This window comes from Pinus tabuliformis, chromosome 1_2 (genome assembly GCF_031772625.1).
Source record: "Pinus tabuliformis cultivar Carrire ecotype Pingquan chromosome 1_2, CPIR1, whole genome shotgun sequence".
NCBI classification, from domain to species: Eukaryota; Viridiplantae; Streptophyta; class Pinopsida; order Pinales; family Pinaceae; genus Pinus; species Pinus tabuliformis.
Genome location: NC_142298.1, coordinates 578,647,417 through 578,662,432, shown reverse-complemented (window position 1 = coordinate 578,662,432; position 15,016 = coordinate 578,647,417). Strand labels below are relative to the sequence as shown.

Here is a 15,016-nt window from a genome sequence, read left to right as displayed (position 1 = left end):
AGAATTTGTTTCATCAACTGACGCAAACAAACAATCTTCAAATGGTCCTTCACAGATTTTGAAGATACGTAACGTTATGAAATTTGTTATATCAATTCAAAAGCTCCTTGTCTAGTATGGCTGCTAATGGACTTCATATGAATACTTTTCTCCGCAATCCACCCAAACCTCCTTAAACAGACTTTTAAGGTTGCCCAAACAGGCCTAAACGTGAGCCTTTGTCTGGGCCCTGAAGCTTGAATCAATACTGCACATTTCTTAATGAGACCTGACCCATGTAACAAAATTGTTAATGAGATTCCTTGAATAATTTTTGACCTTGTTATTAGAATCTCCAAGAACTACTACAAGATTTTGAATGAGAGAGCGACTTCATGACTTCATTTTTCCATAAGGTTCATTTGTGTAATCACAGGATTAAGGCAAGCTTTACTCCAAAAATCATACCTTGAGATTGCATGCCAAATCACTGCACCACTCTCGCATTCACATCATAAGGTATCAAACCCAGGTCTCGATAGCTTAGAAGAATTGGGTATCCTCTTTTCTGTGTAGAGAATTAAGAAGCCCTTGCATTGATTAGTTCGCCAGAGTCAGGCATAACGATCCATCCATATTACGTTTGCAAACCAAAACGTCTTTCAAGCTACACTCGTCTCATTTGCCTTCTCATATGAGATTGGAAGTCATATTAAGTGGGAACTTCATACATCCGATCAACAGAAGAATTATGTTGTTGGATATGGTAGATCCATCAAATATGGTATTTAGACAAGGCAACAACTTTGCAAAACATGGATGGTACTCTCAGATAATAGTCATGGAACACTTCATATATTTGCAGATCGAATTTGCTTTTGCATTGTCACATTTATAGATGCCGGGATGTTTGATTAACTTGTCTTTAAATTTCTGTTCTTTGATCTCAGACTTATACAAAGATATCAGTCTTTAGAATGACTACAAGGCCCCTGATATTTCAAGTTTGTAACGCTTTGAGGATAAGATTTTTTTTGAACCTTTCAACTAGGCCTATATTTGGTCTTGCAACTCAGCTTTTACACAGAAGACAACTTTGTTGGCTTCTTCATTGATTTGAGGTGTCAGGACCTGCTTCTTAGTCTTTCAAATGTTGGGTTGCTGATTGAGGCATTTTGTATCCCCTTTTTGGCCACCTCTGAGGCTTCTCTCGGCCTCTGTGATATCACCCCTGAGGCCTTTCAAACTTCCACTGACTGAGGCACATCTTCTGTCTCTTCTGCAGCCTAGTTCTGAGGATTTTTGGCTTACAAGAGACAGCCCGAGGCCTTTTTGGCCTTCTTCCTATAATCTAGAACTTTGCTGGCATATTATGAGCTTCGTCTTCCTATGAGACAACAGATACTTGGTGGACTTTGTCGTTATGGTAAATGGACTTAGATACTTGGTGGACTTTGTCGTTATGAGTTGGTTTTAGGCTATCTGGTTGGTGGCATCGCCAGGCTTTGTCATTGCAGAATTGGGATTGTAGATCGCTTCTAAGTGCGTTGATCCAAGACTATCCTGCCAGTTGCATTACTTTTGTAACTATGGAACCAATGTTTCAGATCATCCTTGATCTGAAACCTGTAATCGTTGAGGGTTATAGGTTATAAACTGGTGTCTCATCTTTTTTGTAGGTCAAAAGCATCTCTATAGACCAACTGCCTGCATATAGATGCTATTTACATTCTCCCCCTCACCTCTTGCTAAAAAGAAGAAGGGACAAGTCTGTCTTGGAGGGCATCTATCAATAATGTCTTTACTGTAGGATTACTTCACCTAGGGCCTTCAGCCTCAAAATATTGTTTTAAACTAGATACTTCCTACATCAAAATGGATCTATCCATCTTCCAAGGGTATCTCTATTGGCTTTAGTGACTTAGTCTCATGGACTATGAATTCCTCTCAGACAGAACAAGTCAATGCTCATCAGCTTCACCTTACGATAGATCGTCATATTCCAAGAGACTAGCATATCTGTAGGCACTGCTTTAATCTTTATGAAAGAGGAGTCCACAGAATGTTCTGTCTCGATAAGATAAATCATTACTACCTAAAGATCACCATGCATATCCATATAATTTACTCCTCAAAAGCCAAATCTGGAGACATTTTGTCTTTTGGTGTCCAGTTTACTATGAAATCAAAGGTTATGCAGGGACTCAGACAGGTCGGTCTGCATCTTTTCATTGTGTTTAGATTTATTCATTTGGAAGTTGTGCACTCACTGGTGTTACTTGCTCAATATAAGCATCCCATATAGATCCTCTCTTATTTACTCACTACCCGCTGATCCACATCTACAATTGGCCAAAACAGAAACATAGATTGGGTTGACTCTCAGTTACTAGACATTGTCGTTAAGCTCAAAACTTTTGACAGAATATACAATATATGTATCCTCTTCAACTTTCCAGGATTTTCATCACACATAGTAAGATTTCTACACAAGCATTAAAATGAAGATCTACCTTGAATATAGGAAAAATACATCTTTATTGTCAAGAGAGTATGCACAAACAATATTGTCCATACCAGCAAACTTACAACCATGGAATGTTGGAGGTTAACCCCATAGTTCGCGAAGGAAAGAGGAAAAATGAAATGTTTACCCCCATATTTGACAATGTAGCACAAAATCACAAAATATTACTCTGTATCTCTGTAAACTAAAACCTGATGGTCTGCCCATCACTTTGGGTCAAGTATGTTGGAGGTTAACACCATAGTTGATGAAGGAAACCAATAAAGGCTAATTGCTTTTCCGACTAGCCTACAAAAAACTTCAGATCAAGGGTACATTTGTTGAGACGTGTATCTTCATAGATTTGTCAAGATGAATAAAAAAAACTCGAAATGGCAATCTAGTAGAGGTGGAACATTGCTTATGTCGATTTGGTGGAATTCTGCCTTCAGACTGAGGGATAGTACAGTCTAATAGAGCACAAACAATTTTTCAGGATCTGAAGATGAAGTGACACAAATGATTGATGTACTCATGTCACTTTCTTAAAAACCAAAGGGCACTGCTGCTGGTTATCCATGTGCCTCGGTATCTTACTTTATGAGCCAATTTTATGCCAGCCAAATAAATTTGAACAATTTGAACAACAAAGTATTTCAATTAGTAAGACCATTTTGTACAATTTTGAGCTGGTAATTCTACATTGGGGTAGTAAGTTCTGGTTGTGGCATGGAGTGTCTAGGAGGTTCTATATGACTAGAAAATCACTTACAAATGCAGTGCACTGGTGCATGTGGTATGAAATCATCACATAACTTTACAAACAAAAATCATACTGATCACCATGTTGAACCAAAAAAAATAATTTTACTGAATAAACCAAAAGAATCAAAGCCCATATCTGCCTCTATCACTGTAAAAAAATGGTGAAGTTATATGCCTCAATCAATCCTTACCTCCAGTTTTAGGAAACCCAAAATAATGTGTGGTGCCATTGAACAAGCGAGGATCAATGCAGTAAACAGGTAACCTTCACGAGGAACATAATGGTGTTTATTCAATTGAACAATGTCTGGTTAGAAAATTTTCAAATGAGTTATTAGTAGCAAGATCTGAGATTTATGTATCTGTATCTTGTTGCCAGCTCACTGATGATAATGGATTTCTTCATAGATCTGTGGAAGGATGTATTTCAGTTGATAAAAAAATAGATATTGAGTCACAAGCAAAGTATTGTGGGTTTCCAACTAACAAAATATGTTCTTATGGGAGATCTTCTTCTCGGGTTGAAGCTAAGCTGCCTGTTTCCCACATATTGTGTAAACAAGGGTGTGATCACGGGTTATTTGAACAAGCTTTCGATGTCTCTGCAGGATCTTTTCAGGATAAGCAAGTCCAAAATTCAGACATAAGTTCTGGAATCCAGCCTATGATAGTACCTAGCTTCAGTGATTTGGAATTGGCTTCACGTATAGCTATTGGCATAAGTAATCACCATGGAATCTCTGATATTCCCAATGCAATTACAAGAAAGGAAAACCTGAAGCAGGATAAAATTGTTAATGTTGGATCATATTGTCAGATTGCATTGATAGAGACGCTGAACAAAGAATCAAAGGGTATTTCCCCAGTTTTGACTTTTCCAGATGTGCCTCCTTCTACCCTAAAGGCTGAAGTTGTTGAAAACAATGATTTGAGTGCTGGTTCTTTGTTGAAGAAATTAAAGACAGAATGCCCTAGTCAGGATGATATTATAATAAATATAAATGATTATACTAATGGAAATAAAAGAGCAATGGAGTTTATGGAACTTGTAGGTTGCTATGAGCATCCTATTCTGGTTCTTTCCTTGTTGTTGAGTGTTCAGGGAAAAGATGTTCATCTCTGTGTCGTATGTGGTCTTCTACAAGAATCGCTCCATTGGTCTCAGAAAGGAAGAAACTATTTAATGAATTAGTAACTGTAAAAGGAAATATAAGGGTATTTTGCCGTGTTCGCCCTCTGTTTGAGGATGAGGGTGTACCAGCAATAGAATTTCCTGATGATTTTACGATACGTATAAATCTTGGTGGTGATCCTGTTACAAGTTCTAAAAAGGATTTTGAATTTGACAGAGTTTATGGACCTCATGTTGGCCAAGGGGATTTCTTTCAAGATGTTCAGCCTTTAGCACAGTCTGCTTTTGATGGATACAACATCTCTGTATTTTCTTATGGCCAAATGGGCTCTGGGAAAACATATACAATGGAAGGTTCAAGCCATGACCGCGGACTTTATTTTAGGGAGTTTGAGGAGCTATTCGATTTTTCTAATGCTAACACATATTCTTCTAAATTTGACTTCCATGTTACAATGTTTGAGCTCCACAATGAGGAGGTTCATGATTTGCTTTTCAACACCAGTGGAAATCCCTCAAAAATATGTATGGGTGCAACAAAGTTTTCTGTTGAACTTGTACAAGAAAAAGTTGAAAATCCAACTGACTTTTTGAGTGTGCTAAAATTGGGAATACAAAACCGAGGAATGGACACCATGAATGTTTGAAGAATGCAGCTATTCTCATTCGGTTGTTACAATTCATATACAATTGTCTAGCAGCCTCACTGGGGAGTGACAATATAGCAAGCTTTCACTGGTTGATTTAGCTAGAATTGGGTGTTTGCCTAAGGAGGAAGCTAATGGGGACTGCCTCAAAGAGTTGTTGCATGCATATAAATCATTGTCTGCATTGGGGGATGTTTGATTTGTTTTGACATCAAAGAAGGACCGCATCCCTTACGACAACTCAAGGCTCACTCAAATGCTCTCAGATTCTCTAAGTGATGATTCCAAGACTTTGATTATTGTTAATGTGAGTCCCAACCATGCATAAGTATAGGAGACAATATCATCTCTAAATTTTGCTGCAAGAGCTCGAAATGTTGAACTAAGTCTCTGAAATCATGATACCATGAAGAAGTGGAGAGATGTGGCAAATGAAGCTCACAAGGAGATATATGAAAGAAAAGGAATTTTCAGAGGCAAGGCAAGAGGTTATGCATTTAGAGAAAGCGCTGAAAGAGGTGGATGACCAATCTCTTCTCTTATTCAATGAAGTAAAAAAAAACTTGGAAAGTTTCATTTGCATTGTAGGCAGATCTAAAAATAGAGAGTGTAATGCTACAAGAGAAACATAAATATGAAGAAGAACAGAATGCACAACTAAGAATCAAGCAGCACATATTATGAAGGTTGAATAGGAACATAAGATCCAGTTGCTAGAACACACAATTGTGATTCAAATTCTCGAGACCAAAGTTAAAGAACTGGAAAATAAGCTTGCTAAAGCTCAGGCTACTAAGACATTTGGAGGTGCTGATGGTCACTGGAAGGGTGATTCAGCAAAAAAAAAACAAATGGTAATTCGGAGACCGAAAATTTTGAGATTGGCAACGTTTGTTACAGAACCAAACACAAGTCAAGTTGGAGTTGTTCGCAATGGGTCCATTTGGCCATTGGAACAAGTGGTAAACCTATCAGCTAACATTGATACATCTCATATTAACGATATGATAGATGTCATCAATCATTGGGACTTTCTTCACAGTTGTATAAAGCTTGAAGGGCCAGGTATCCCAATAGAAGATGTGAAATTGCTTGCTCCTATGCCTATGCTTTCTGGAGCGATAACGTGTATTGGTAAAAATTATGCTGACCATGTTAAAGAAATTGATACATGGAAAACGACTCCTTCTCCTAATATACCAAAGTATCCCATTGTCTTCACAAGGGCACCACAGTTAGTTATTGGACCAGGAGCTGCAATAAGATATCCTCACTCCATAACAACCCAGGTGGACTATGAAACTGAGCTTGCAGTGCCATATGCGCTAGTTGAATATCCAGATTGAATGTTATAGGCAGTCAACATTGTAACTATTACCGTTTAAAATGGAACGAGTCTTTTCTAAATAATTGATTTTGTTTGAATTGGTAGATAAGGATAGCTAACCATGAGAAGCCAATGCATTGAATATATTGAAACAATGACTTATTGAGAGTAAGGCTGAGAAATCATTTCCACATACCTTTTAAAAAAAGAAATTAGTGGAGATTCGTGTCTAGTGGGTCTTGGGTCCAGATTTCGAACCTGCTCTGATACCACGTGTAAGGTCCCCTCTTAGGGTCCTTTACCATATCTATATTTTCTAATTTTAAATGCAATAAAAGGGCAATTATTTATTTTCTGACAAGACATTTAACGATGATAATTTACCATTTAAAATTTAATTCCTACAATTTAAATAACGAACTTTTTAATTCCATCATTTACATGAGTAATCTATGCATAGAGGAATACCTGTACTGATAGCTCGGTGGAGATGCCCTTGAGCTACTGCTCCTGCTGGAATGCTCCTCTTGACTACTGACTGGATTTACCTCCCAGCCAACTAGGAAGTATTTCCTAGCCCAAGAAACCTCCATAGGTTCCCTAGCCCTCCGAGCCCAAGTCCAACCAGATGTAGTGTGTCCAAGATGAATAATACTCCCCTCCTCTCTCTCAAACAATTCCTCCAAAACCACAGCCAAACCAAAACCAAAAGCAAGACCAAGCATCCCCCTTCCTTCCCTCATCTTTCCCCTTTTATGCCCCCTTCTCTTCTCCACCTCAACCACCTCTCATTAATGCCATAACTTCTCCCTCATCCTTACATTTGACTTCTCTTCTCCCAAGTAAACATGAGAGGACATTTGGGAATGTGATATGAATATAAAATTGGGTAATTAATTGGAGAGGACCATGTCTTCTCCCAAGTAAATATTTTGGGGATGAGAGATGAATATATAAATTGGTAATTAATTGGAGAGGACCATGTCTTCTCCCAAGTAAATCTAAGAGGAAATTTGGGAATGTGATATGAATATAAACTTGGGTAATTAATTGGAGAGGACCATGGCTTCTCCCAATTAAATGTGAGAGGACATTTTGGGGATGTAAATAACAAAATTTATATCAGTACCAAATTTACAGTTTCACCAATGTAGGCATGTACTAATATTTCTTGATAATTATAAGTCCATATTTTAAGGAAATTTAAACACTTAGTAAAATTTGCAAGATAAGATTAAACAGGGCATTACATATGGATTGGTAAGAAACCCTCTCTTTCACATATGAGGGTATTTGGATGTGATGCATATGTACATGTTCCAAAGGAGAAAAGAACCAAGTTGGATAGTAAATATGAAAAGTGCATCTTTATTGGGTATAAGAATGGTTTAAAGGGTTATAAGCTTTGGAACCTAGTAACAAGGAAGGTTCTGTACAACCGAGATGTGGTGTTCAAAGAGGTGAAAGATGTTATTAAACATGAAGTCCAACCAAAGGAACCTGAGAAGATAGAGTTTGAGCTTAAGGAGGAAGAATCAGACTCTACAACAAAGGAGGAATCGGAAGATGAAGATCCACAAACTTTGGGTGTGAGAAGATCAGTTCGAGAAAGAAGGTAGCCAGAAAGGTATAGTCCATTTGCTTTCTGTTCAAATTTTTCTTTATCTGTTACTGATGATGATCCCAGAACTATGAAGGAAGCAATAGATTCAGAGGATGGCAAACTCTAGAAAGAGGCCGTGGTTGATGAAATGGCATCTTTGCACAAAAATGAGGCTTGGGATTTGGTGGAGTTGCTGACTGGAAGGAAACCCATTGGCAACAAATGGGTGTTCAAGAAGAAGACAAATGAAGAAGGAAAGGTGGAGAAATACAAATCTCAGTTGGTAGCAAAAGGTTATTCCTAGGTGTCGGGAATTGATTTTGGTGATATTTTTTCTCCTGTTGCCAAGGTAGCTTCTATTTGATTACTTTTATCTGTTGCTGCTGCTTTTGATTTTGAGGTAGAACAGATGGATGTGAAGACAACATTTCTTCATGGGGATCTGGAAGAGGAGATCTACATGAAGCAACCTGAAGGCTTTGCGGTGAAGGGTAAGAAAGAACTAGTATGCAAGTTAAATAAGTCTCTGTATGGGTTAAAATAATCACCAAGGATGTGGTATCAGAAATTTGATACATTTATACAGGGACTTGGCTTCACCAGAAGCGAAGTAGATCACTGTGTGTATTTTAAATTAATTGGTGACCGTGTTATTTATCTGGTCTTGTATGTGGATGATATGTTTCTGGTTGGAAATGACAAAGAAATTATCTAGGATTTGAAGACTCAATTGTCCTCCAAATTCGACATGAAAGATATTGGTGCTGCAAACTATATTTTGGGCATGGAAATTAAAAGAGATTGGGCAAAGAGGAAGCTCTGGTTAAACCAGAGGAAGTATGTCGAGTCAATAGTGCAGAGGTTTAATATGAAGGTTCCTATTCCTGTAGGTGTAAAGTTATTTGCTAAACAGTGTCCCAAGACACAAGAAGAGGAAGAGGACATGTCCCGTGTTCCATATGCAAGTGCAGTCGGTAGCCTGATGTATGCAATGGTCTGTACTAGACCAGACATTGCACATGCAAGGGAGTATTGATCAGGTTTATGTCAAAACCAGGGAAGGAGCATTGGACAATAGTGAAGCAGGTTTTCAGGTATTTGCGTGGCACTAGTGATTATGGCTTGTGCTACCAAGGAAGACCAGGATTGGATAGAGTGTTGGATATTCGTGGCTTTGTTGATGCAGATAGGGATGGAGATCTGGATCAGAGAAGATCTACAAGAGGGTATGTGTTTAACCTATTTGGAGGTGCAGTCAATTGGATGAGTAAGAAACAATCTGTAGTGGCACTATCAACTATAGAGGAAGAATACATGGCAGCCACTCATGCAAGCAAGGAAGCAGTTTGGTTGCAAAGATTGTGTTCAAGTATGGGGTTAGTACAGGGAGCTATAAGGATAGACTATGACAACCAAAGTACAATTTTCTTGGCAAAGAACCCTGCTTATCATTCAAAGACAAAGCACATTGATGTTCAGTATCACTTTGTGAGGGATATGATAGAAGACAAAAAGGTGTTGCTCGTAAAGGTGGACACTTTGAAGAACATTGTAGATGCATTGACAAAATCTGTGAGCTTTGAGAAGTTCTCTTGGTGTAGAGAAACAATGGGCATTGTAGGGCTGGATAAATTTTTCTCCTAATTTCCTTTATTTTCATAAATAAATGTGCCAAAAATTCCTTTTGCCTTTTAATGCCTTTGCCAATTTTCCTTAGCCAAAACACACATCCAGTGATGCCCACTAGGATATATTTGCCCAACATTTAGCTTGGAATAAGTGTCCCTTATCCATGGTCTTATTTTTGCCTTTATTTACATTATTACATATAATTTTCATCAGGGTTGTTACTATTTATATATATATAAACAGTGGAGAATATTTGTATTAGAAGTCTATGGCCAAAGCCTAAAAGGGTGATGCAATATTCTTCTGCTAAGTTAAAAAGGAAGTTCTTTGGCCACCTATTAAATAATTACTAGCTATTAAGTTTTTTCTTTGATAGAAACTAAGATAGAGAATTTACCAGCTCATATAGAGAGCATGATTTACAAAATTGAGATTGGCAGAATAAAAATTTAAAATATGATCTAAAGACAAAGAGTTGTCGGACTGTGAAAAACGCATATAAATATGACTATTTGTGGCATCAAAATTGAAAGCTTTGCATGATAGTTTTAAAAAATTACCACACAATATACTTGGTTTTAGATTGTTTAGAGATTTGATTGCTAAAGAAACCTAAAATCTTGTCGAGAAGTGACTGAAGTGTAAAGGAAGGAGGACCAGTATGCCATCTCTAGAAGAGGTAGTGAATTTTTTGTGTAGCTTGAGATACTAGTAAACTCTCTAATTTGCAAACCTTCTGCTCTAGAGCATCAATTATCCTTTTGAGATGAAGCAAAATGCTCAGAGATGTGTCCCATTCCCTGCTTGGGAATTTACACCAATGTTCATAATCTTCCTAAGACCTCCTCCATGCCTAAAAATAGTTCCATAACCACCAAATCATGTTTCTTAAGAGTGCTACGTGTGGCTCGGAGTTGGCCTAGGCCCATTAATGCATTAGGAGAAAATATTGAATCCATGAAGACATAGGAGAGCTAATGCAAAGCTTATACCATTGTCATGTACTTTGTAACCACCTCCCCCACATTTACCCACTTTCACCAGCTTGTCAAGGTAAGAATGAGATGAGGGCTACAATGTCATGACCCAACCTCCTAGATCACCTTAAGGAAATAGAGTCGAAAAAATGAAACCTGACTGACCTTCATCAGGAGTTACAGGACCCCCAAGATCTAAACCATCCCTCTAGGTGCCCAAATCTTGAGTCAAAATGCTTTTTCACTTACCTAGACTCCCAGTCGTAGGAATAACGCTACATCCATGAGAATATAGGCCTCTAGTCGCATGCATAAACCTACGAGGTAATGACTACAGTCCCAATTTCTCAATTCTGAGCCCGCGACCCCACAATCAATGCTACATTTTCAGGGCTTGTCTCCAGACCACTGCCCATAACTTAATGATACTTTCCAAAATGATAAAATACATCAAGACAAAGATAGATATACAAATTTGAGCCACAAACTTGACCTAACCAGGACTAACAATGACAATAATTTCGTCAAACATACAGTGAACATGAAATCTACAGGTCATGAATGCATATCTAAACATAGAGACCTGATACTTATATGAGAATCATCAAGAAGGTCTAACACCCTCTCTTAATAGCTACCATAACATCTATTAGGTCATGCATTCAATAACCAATCAAAACATCGTAAGAGTCATAACTAGAATCTGTTATAAGACCATGCATAACCAACATATAACCAAAATAATAACAATCACAGAACAACCATCAAAGCCACATAATAACAAGTACATTTACTCATAAAATAGAATAGGAAAAGAGCTCTTATTAACATATGCAAAAGCCAACTAAGTTAGAACTTCCACGTACCACCCAACCATAGATTGGGCATAACCAAATCTTTCTTTCAATCAACCACCCTTGTTTCATATTCCAAGCACTAATGTGGGACTCAAAACAAAACAACCAGAGCTTCCACAGGCTTTACCTCAATCCCACCAAAATTGGTGAAGGGACTCCTAGGCCCGAAACAAGCACCTACACAACTAGGCTTTATCGCAATCCAGCGATTACCGATCAAGGGATTCCTAGGCCCAAGCAAAAAACATACACTACCAAGATTTACTGCAATCCATCCAAAATCGGTCAAGGGATCACTAGGCCCTAAACAAGCTTGGATGCCTCTAGATTTCTTCACTAATACCTTGTGGAATTTTCCCATCTCCACCCTCAGGCTTTACCACAATCCCGCCAAAACCAGTAAAGGGATTCTTGGCCCTTGGGGATTTTCTTGAGACCACCTCACCCGATCCCAAAACCATCTAGCAATCCAAAGCTCAACCAAATGAAAGAACCTCGTCACACCATGGATATCCAGAAATGGCAAAGCAAGGTTAAAAACCATTGTCACACTTGGCAAAACCCATGCCAATGACAACAATAGAACCAAATATGCACATGCATGTACCATGCATGCCAAAACTAACAAGGGAATTATACATGCAACTCGATACCTGCAAGTAATCTTGTTGTAGCCGCTTGATCCAACTCTTCCTTGATTGATCCTTGCTTTCCTTTTCTTTCTTGTCCTTCCTTTGCCTTCCTTTCTCCAATGCTAGAGGGCTCCAAGAATACTCTAAGTGCGTAAGAGCATGAGAGAGAGAGCTCCAACCCAAATCTATCAAAGGTTGTACTAAAAAATGTTGTGAACTGGTCCTCATAAGCCTTTTTATTATTGAGGTCTCTATTTTCTTCATTTTCCCATATTTTCTCTTCAATTTCCTTGTCATGCAAATATGTGACCTTTCATCTCTCTTTTCTCTTATTTTACATTATTTCATAAATAAATTATAACTATTGCCTCTTATCCTTTTCAAAGCCTTTGCCACTAGGATGTTTTTCCCAACATTCAACTTGGAATACGTGTCCCATGACCTTGGTCTTATTTTGTCGTTATTAACTTTATTACATGAACTTTTAACCCAAGGCTTTTACATACTTGAACCGTCTGCTACCCCTTCAAAACAATTCTTTGAAGTGAGATCCATTTGTGGTTCCAGACTTACCCCATAGTGTGTGCATGAGAGGAGACACTGGGTGATATAAACTTCATTGGTGACATAAGAAACCACTGTAATGAGGGAAGTTGAGATATTGATGTGTGTGGCGTGTATTGATCCATGATTATTCCACTTGGTACATTTGTGAGTTGAAATTTTTTTGCCTTTGGTGTTAAGGGATTGGATGCATAACATGTACTTTATTAAAACAAAACCCCCTTTTTGATTCATAGATATAGCCTTATTGGCTTGAATACCCACTTCTTGATTATTTTGGCACTTAACATGATATCAATCTACCTTACTGGCTAAACAGAGGATTTGATATCAAATTCAACTGATAATGGCTTTTGATTTCATATCCTTAGCCTTTGTTCCTTTAATCATGTGTCAGATTATTAGTTTGGAATCCCCAAACACCATTAAATGAGTGCGATGAAAGCATTCAACCAGAGAGATACCTTCGAAGAGGGCATATGCTTTTCTTGCATTATTAGATTGCTTTTCTAGTTTCCATGAGTATTTGCCTTCAATTATTCCTCTCGGGTGAAAGATAGCCCCTCAAACACCATCCTCCCCTAATAGTTGTCTTCATATCTATATCTATATATATATATATATATATATATATATATATATATATATATATATATATATATATATATATATATATATGCGCGTATGTGTGTGTGTGTGTTTTATACCAATTATTAACCTAAAAATATGAAAGATTATATTTCTTATTAGTTTTTGCATCAGCTAGGGACTATAGTAATTGCCTTACAGTCAAAGTCTATTGACAATGTATTAGGTTGCTAAGTTTTTGTAACTTTAACCTAAGTTTTGGGAAAATGTTGATTTTTTCTACTTTCTTATAAATTCAAAAATAAATTTCTAATTTCTAAAAATCTTATTTCTAATTTTCCATTGGTTGAGCATGCCTTGATGTGACATAATTCCCTTGATGGAGGGTGATTCATTTTAAGTATTTCTGAGTGCCTGACAAATCATTTTAAAATAAATAAATAAAAGGTTAATTTTCTAAATGGTTATTCTGTTGGTGAATGCTTTGACACTGGCATTGACACAGATATTGTTAGGTCCTTTACATAAGTGAGGGGTGGCGGGGGGTTCCTAGGTTATATTATCTAATTTTAAACTTTTTACCTCTCATTTCATTTCAATTTTTTATGCATTCATTTTAACTTATTATTTCATTTATATAACTTTTAAAAGTCCATGTCTTTTTCCTTCCAAAAAAAAGAAAAAGAAAAAAAAAATCCCATATGCTCATAATTTCATTTTCATGTACATAGAAGGAAGTTGATATTAATTCACACACCCATTCCCCCTCACACCTTTTTTCCACACATACATTTTGTTTCTTTGAAAGGATGTATGGGGGAATGTGTTTGAAGAGCAAGGAATATAAACTTCCTTCTACACACCTGAAAAAATGGGACAATTCCAATGTTACCCAATATGCAGCACACACGGCAATTATTGTCATACTGCCCAAAGCATATGCATCTTCCTTTATTACAAAATTTGCATATTATTAATCATCTTAAAAAACATCAATGCCATTGTATAAAAACACTTGTAAGGTTTGATAGACATTAAGGGCGTTGTCAAAATGTTATATGTTTTAGATATTTTGGGTGGATCTTGAGGAAGTAATTTTTGGTCAAATTGTGATTTTTTGTTTAAAATATACTTTCATTAAGCTAATACACAGAAATCTCGGCTAAATTAAGACTAACATAAAACAATCCATGCCAATATCGAATCGTAAATATATCAGGCAAAACCATTTTGTCCCAATGTCTGATATTGTCTCATCTAGTTGTTTTGAGGTTTGGTTAAACCACCCATGCTAACTTTTGATACTGTGTTTACTCCATGGTATTTCTATTTTTTGTATATTCATCCATGTTACATGCCAACGTAGTTTCACTCTCATTATGATTGAGTCCCATTATCTTGTTTATTAGGTTACATTGGCATGTTAGGGATCCAAATGCATCTTGTATATTTAGTACCCTTCATTATTAGCTTAAAAAAAATGTGACATTTCGGTATTAATGTTAGTGCAAGATTATAACCTAAAGGCCTGGGACATAACCAAAGCAGAGCATCTTTTTTATGTTTAATTACATATTTAAAATTGTATTTGATGCGCCAACCTCCTCCTAGTGTTTGTTTTCGTTATGGTCTAGCTGTAAATGATGGTACACACCATGCATGACGCTGCTATGCATGATTTTGCTCTCACTCCATGTTTTCAAATTTCAAATTAAGCTCTGAGCTGCCGCGCTGCAACCTTAGCCGCGCCTTCTGAGCGACCCCGCTTGCGCCCTCCCTCATGGAGCCTGGAGGCGGCCCTGCGGCCCCT

General features: G+C 37.3%; 2 protein-coding genes across 2 annotated transcripts; both read left to right on the top strand.

Annotated features, from left to right (window-relative positions):
- Positions 1 to 3,466: 3,466 nt before the first annotated feature.
- Positions 3,467 to 5,213, top strand: LOC149206931 (kinesin-like protein KIN-14L). Its single transcript, XM_089397852.1, has 3 exons — positions 3,467 to 3,510; positions 3,659 to 4,188; positions 4,353 to 5,213. Exons 1-3 carry the CDS (start codon positions 3,467 to 3,469, stop codon positions 5,027 to 5,029), a joined length of 1,251 nt encoding a protein of 416 aa, XP_089253978.1. The 3' UTR covers positions 5,030 to 5,213.
- A 667-nt stretch (positions 5,214 to 5,880) lies between these two features.
- Positions 5,881 to 6,375, top strand: LOC149206930 (uncharacterized). Its single transcript, XM_089397851.1, has one exon. The coding sequence runs from the start codon at positions 5,881 to 5,883 to the stop codon at positions 6,373 to 6,375; it is 495 nt and encodes a 164-aa protein (XP_089253977.1).
- Positions 6,376 to 15,016: the final 8,641 nt, after the last annotated feature.

Excerpts from the sequence above, each read along its gene's own strand:
- LOC149206931 (XM_089397852.1), top strand. The coding sequence starts at position 3,467 with ATGTGTGGTGCCATTGAACAAGCGAGGATCAATGCAGTAAACAG. Across the intron at positions 3,511-3,658 it reads AGGATCAATGCAGTAAACAG|ATCTGTGGAAGGATGTATTT; the intron begins GTAACCTTCACG and ends ATTTCTTCATAG. Across the intron at positions 4,189-4,352 it reads AAACAATGATTTGAGTGCTG|GGAAAAGATGTTCATCTCTG; the intron begins GTTCTTTGTTGA and ends TTGAGTGTTCAG.
- LOC149206930 (XM_089397851.1), top strand. The coding sequence starts at position 5,881 with ATGGTAATTCGGAGACCGAAAATTTTGAGATTGGCAACGTTTGTTACA.